Here is a 6,000-nt window from a genome sequence, read left to right on the forward strand (position 1 = left end):
CTTAGAGCTTTCCTTCACCTGATGTTCAAAGTATATAAATTAAGCAGAGTATCACAGGAGAAGAAAGACACAGGAAAGCAGTAGCAAGGTGCTAAACACTGGCTCTACTGAGTTCCACTAGGCAAGGGGTAATGGCTTAAATCAGAACAAACTGGGTCATACCGCAGCAGCAGGTTAGCCTGTCTGCTTCCCCACAACAGAAGTGAGGGGGAAAGTCACACAAAAACTTGAGACTGAGACACAGAAAAGTGAGACAAGAATAGAGTTTACTGAGCAAAATCAGATAAACACAGTACAAAAATGCATCATTCCCTTAGCCTATTTGCAGAAAAAGCACAGTGCAGAGCAGCAGCAAGCAGCAGCAAGCAAGCCAAATAATAACAGCAGCAGACTCAACTCAATCCATGACACCAGGTCACCAGAAGGCTAAATTCTCAAGAGACACTGCTTCTGATTCTCCAGGGGGCCCCTAAAGACACACCTGGGCAATAGATCTGCTGAATCATTGAGTCCTTGCAGCTGCTGTGAATTTAATCAGTGATCTACTTTAAACACATTAAAATGCAGGTTACATGGAAATTCAGGAAGATGCATTCTATAACAAACGAGTAAAACCTGGAGAAAGCAACACTGCACTGATCAACAAGCAACACAGCACTGGTAGGCTGAACATGAGCCTGCAGTGTGCTCAGGCAGCCAGGAGGGCCAATAGCATCCTGGCCTGCATCAGGAACAGTGTGGCCAGCAGGAGCAGGGAGGTCATTCTGCCCCTGTACTCAGCACTGGTTAGGCCACACCTCGAGTACTGTGTCCAGCTTTGGGCTCCTCAGTTTAGGAAGGATGTTGAGCTGATGGAGCGTGTCCAGAGAAGGGCAACGAAGTTTGGAACACAAGCCCTATGAGGAGGGACTGAGGGAGCTGGGGTTGCTTAGCCTGGAGAAAAGGAGACTCAGGGGTGATGTTATTGCTCTTTACAACTGCCTGAAGGGAGGCTGTAGACAGGCAGAGGATGGTCTCTTCTCCTAGGCAACCAATACCAGAACAAGAGGACAGAGTCTCAAGCTGCACCAGGGGAGGTTTAGGCTGGAGGTTAGGAAGAAGTTCTACACAGAGAGAGTGATTGCCCATTGGAATGGGCTGCCCGGGGAGGTGGTGGAGTCACCATCATTGGAGGTGTTTAGGAGGAGACTTGATAGGATGCTTGTTTGCATGGTTTAGTTGACTAGGTGGTGTTGGATGATAGGTTGGACGTAATGATCTTGAAGGTCTCTTCCAACCTGGTTTATTCTAATGATTCTAATGATCTTTTTAGGTGCTCTGCTGTCATAGCAAAGCCTCATTGTATCAGCTCCCTGCAAACCCCAGGAGCAGCTAGACATCTCCTTTGGCCAAGTAGCAGCAGCAGTTAGTCAATACAAGACACCTTGATTAGGAATGCAGCTTAAACCCTGCTCACATGCCCTATGAGGGCCAGAACACCCCTCGAAAAGAACCTTTCCAAATGCCAAGAAGCAGTAATCCTTCTGCCAGGAAGCTGGAGAAATCCTGAGCACTACTTTATCCAAAGGCTTATTCACAGTTCTCCAGCTACTGAAGAACTCAGTGGTTCAACCCTCTCCTCTGTCCCATGGGGTATAAACCACATTTTGCACACACCAAGGACAACACACCAAGATCTTCGGCTGTATGCCAGCTGTTGGCAGCAGCAAGTATTTGCAGTCCCCACACTGAACACTGCTACTTTGCATGGGGATATTGCTGAATATCAGCTGTGCTGGACACAGACTGCAAATATCCCACCCAGCACAAGTGCTTTCTTACTTAAGGTTTAAAGCTCTTATTTGTTACTCTCCTTTTAACACTTGTGACTGAAGATGAGATCTGGGCAAAAACTGAGTCTCCTGTAAATACAAGCTGCTGTAGTTCCCAGTGTAGTCTTATTTTCACTTATGTCTGCAGTCTAATTAGTAAATATTTTTAATTGCTTTTTAGTATGACCAAATGTTAATGTTGCTAGTGCTGGAGATCTTTGTGGAGACTCCAGAATGATAACTTCTGTACTAATTCTGGACGTGGCATTTGTTGCAACCACAAAACATTTTCAGATCCAGTTCATTTGCATAGCAATTATTTGTTAATAATTGCATTGTGCTCAGAAGAAAAAGGAGACATGACCTGGAGCTCAACCTGAGAAATGCTTTCAGAACAACTCTGGCATTCCTTCTAAAGCTGGACATCACAGGTCTGCTGCTATCAGTGTGGTTTGCCACATGCACATGTGAATTATTTGGCCTTTTTTAAGTGCAGAATGCTGGATACAAGCCATGAATGTTCTTAAGTAATAGATGGCTGCAGGACTGCTGGAGGGGTGTGTCTATATACACCCATGACACACACTTCCACAGTTACCAAAGAATCACAGAAACATTCAGGTTAGAAAAGACTCTCAGGATCACCAAGTCCAATCCAGAACCCTATTGTACAAGGGTCACTCCTAAACCATAGCCCCAAGCACCGCATCTAAACCAGCTTTTAAACACACACACAGGGTTGGTGACTCCACCACCTCCCTGGGCAGCACATTCCAATGCCTGACCACTCTTGCTGGGAAAAAATTCTCCCTCATGTCCAGTCTAAACCTGCCCTGCTGCAGCTCGAGGCACTTCCCTCTTCTTCCATCACTAATTACCTGTGAGAAGAGACCAGCACCAACCTCTGCACAATATCCTTTCAGGTATTTGCAGAGAGCCATGAGGTCACCCCTCAGCCTTCTCTTTTCCAAACTAAACATGTGGTTTCCATTTTTTTTCCCACTATGTGAACAAATCAGCGTTACAAAAAAAAACACTTTAATATTTTACAACTAAGATCAAACAAAAGAAAACAAACACATGCACACAATAAGCTACTTCACAGTAACTCAGCAATAAAAACAGTGAGAGAAAACCTAAATCTTCACCAGTGACAGGTTTCGTGTCCCTGCCCATGGCAGAGACATTGCAACTAGATGATCCTTGAGGTCCCTTCCAACCCTGACAATGCTATGATTCCCTCCACTGGTCAAAGTACTAAGCATAGGACAGCACATGAAACACCCTATCCTGTTGACAAAGTTCTTATGCAGTATTCCAAACGTGTACACATTCTTCTGCATCGGCTTCCACTGAAAGAGTTATTTGGAGCTGAGCTGAAAACAGAGCAGCCTCAGGCACACCGTGAAAAAATAATGACACTTCAGAAAGAAAAAGCTTGCGTGCTGTTCTAAGCACAGGACAGGCAGTGAGGGCATAAGACATTCAAGGGAGATGCTGTAAGAGACAGCAACACTACAGTGAATGAGATAAGCAGAAACAATAGCCCGGGCTAAGCCTTGACTAATTCATTGATGAGCTAATTCTAAATCTAAAACATATGGGCAGAACTTAGATGTCTCTGTAACGACACTGCAGTAAGGCACTGCATTGCCACAAGGGTCAGCTATGCCCCAGTGCAATCCTGGGATCCTAACATCTGCATCTATGACCATTTCAGCTTAGAGTTAGAATAGTGTGCAGGGCCTCATTAACCTTGGATCTGACTTTCCTCCAGGGAAAATAAAATAAATAAATAAACAAACCCCAAACAAACCCAAAAACATTAAAGTAGCATCCTTACCAAACCAGCCCAGAAGAGAAAGAAGAGGAGCAACCAGAGAGTGTCTGTGCAATTTCTGTGAATGGCTGGCCTCCATTCCCGTAGTTCACAAACACCATCTGCAGAATCCTAACACGAAACGAAGAAGAAAAGAAACAAACTTGCTCTAAGAGTCAAGTTCCCAATGCCCCGCGTCAGCACCCGAACATAACCCTGCACTTCAAATGCCTCACACCTGGTAGCTCTCTACCGCGGCAGGTGCGGCACCCGTCCGCAGCGCGGTGAGCTGCGACCCCACTTTGGCCACCCCGAGCCGCCCGCGGCAGCCCGGGGCCCCGCCGCAGGCCCCACTTCTCTCCCCGCCCCCTGCCGCTCACCTGCCGCCGGACCCCGCGGCGCTCCATGCTGCCGTTCCCCGGGCCGCACGGGGGCGGCAGGCGGGCCTAGGGCGAAGCCCCCTCAGCGGCCGCGGTGGGGCGACGCCCGCCAGGGCACGGCACCGGCGGTTGCAGTACGCGCGGCGGGGCCGGACCCGCCCGGGAGGAGCGCCCGGCCGGGTGGTGGCAGCCCCGGCAGCTCCTCCTGCCGCCGCTGCCGGGCACTGCCAGCCCGGGCACTGCCAGCCCGGCCCGGCTGCCCCTCCTGGAGACGCGCTGCAGGCTGGCCGCCGTCCGACCGGACAGCTATGTCTGCGGGAGGAAACGGCATCTGTTCTCCCCGAAGCTGGAGCGCCGGCGGCCGGCATGGCCAGGGCACGGCGGTTCTCGACGGGAGCGCGGGTGGAGCTCTCCGTTGCCTACAGCTGACGACCCGATGAGACGGCCCCTGCGCGACTGCCGCTCCTGGGCTTCGGGGGTGCGGGGTCCGCGGCAGGCTGCCTGAGCCCGGCGGGCGGGGACCCTCTCTCCCCCAGCGGGGCACCGCTTAGGGCAGAGGCCGGGGTAAGCTGGCAGTTCCCTCCCAGACGCAAGCTTACAACTGGGCACTGTCCAGAGTGGGAGGTTTATTTTTCACCGTTAGTTATTTACGGGAATGACTGCAGATTTGCTACTGCCAGTGCAAAATGCAGGCCACTTCCCTGTGTAAAGCCAACCGATGACCCTGCTTGGCTGTCCTGGCCGCACTATCCGTATGGAGTCAGCACCGGATCCTTTTCAGCTTTTGTGTCTGTGTTGTGTGTACATTAGGCTGACTACGCCACAGTTCCCTCTTGTTGATGTCCGTGCACCCACTGCTGAATTGGATCACTGCTTGTAACTTGACTGACCGATGAATGCACCATTTGTTGTCCACTTTTGATAACCTGTTTGCTCAGTTCTGTCTCTGCTGTCTTTTTATGTTCACTAAATTCAGCTCTATCATCTAGAGAAAGGTACTACTATAAATGGAAAATACATTAAAAGTTCGGTTTTGCTCCCTTCCTGACAGGCAGTGGAAAATGCATCGTCTTTAAAAAGCAGTACAACATCTGCAGCTACAATAGAATGGAATTAAATCACAGCTGTTTTGGGAAAGCTGTTTAAGAATTGGCCCAACCTGTTCAAGAGACAGCACTGAGGTGGCCTTGCTTAAATATCTCCTTGCAGTTCTCAGCTGGAATGAAGCTTTGGTGACAAACTAAGGTGGGAGCTTGAATTGAATTAATTCAAAAAAATAAGACTACCAACGCTTGATCAGCGGGATAATCAATTAACAGAAGGGATTCATTTATTAACAACAAATTTCCACGCCAAATGTTAATAAACTTACTTGTTTAGGTTCGGGGAATCACTTACACAAAACGTTGGTAATTCTAATGGTGTGAACACTTTAGTTGGATCTAGAGTAACTACACTCCTGATGTCAAACTCACAGTCGAAGGGAGAGCGAGGAGCCGCAATTCTTGATTCAGTAACCAATTTGGTCTTCTTTGCTCCCTGGTGGAGCAAAGGCAGAGGGCAAGAGGGAAATTAATGTCCAATATTGCTTTATGAATTTAATAATCAGAATCACTTACGAAGCAATATTCAGCCCGGAGATTCTGAATCAGTCCAAGATGTGATGTTGAGAGCAGCGGTCAGAGAGGTTTGTAATCCAGAACTCTGTTCTCGGTATGATCTTGTAAAGCCAAGGAAAGGTAAAAAGATAGGATCCAAGCACGTTGCCCAACACTGAAAGCGAAACTGGAGTACACGTGGTGGATGCTGGTGGAGGGGGATGGGCGAGCAGCACACACCTCGCCGGCAGGAGACGAATAGAATAGAATAGAATAGAATAGAATAGAATAGAATAGAATAGAATAGAATTAACCAGGTTGGAAGAGACCTTCGAGATCATCGTGTCCAACCTATCATCCGACACCACCTAATCAACTAAACCATACAACCA

The 6,000-nt window shown here is 48.5% G+C and overlaps 1 protein-coding gene across 1 annotated transcript in view; it reads right to left on the reverse strand.

The window, feature by feature from the left end:
- SLC44A3 (solute carrier family 44 member 3) overlaps nt 1-4,037 on the reverse strand; it is a 55,731-nt gene extending 51,694 nt beyond the window's left edge. The window contains exons 1-2 of the mRNA XM_054164978.1: nt 3,867-4,037; nt 3,655-3,762 (exon numbers count right to left, since the gene is read on the reverse strand). Coding sequence (XP_054020953.1) covers nt 3,655-3,762; nt 3,867-4,037 — 279 coding nt within the window. The remainder of the gene's footprint in view (nt 1-3,654; nt 3,763-3,866) is intronic.
- Nucleotides 4,038-6,000: the final 1,963 nt, after the last annotated feature.

Source organism: Dryobates pubescens, chromosome 11 (assembly GCF_014839835.1).
Source record: "Dryobates pubescens isolate bDryPub1 chromosome 11, bDryPub1.pri, whole genome shotgun sequence".
Classification (NCBI taxonomy): domain Eukaryota; kingdom Metazoa; phylum Chordata; class Aves; order Piciformes; family Picidae; genus Dryobates; species Dryobates pubescens.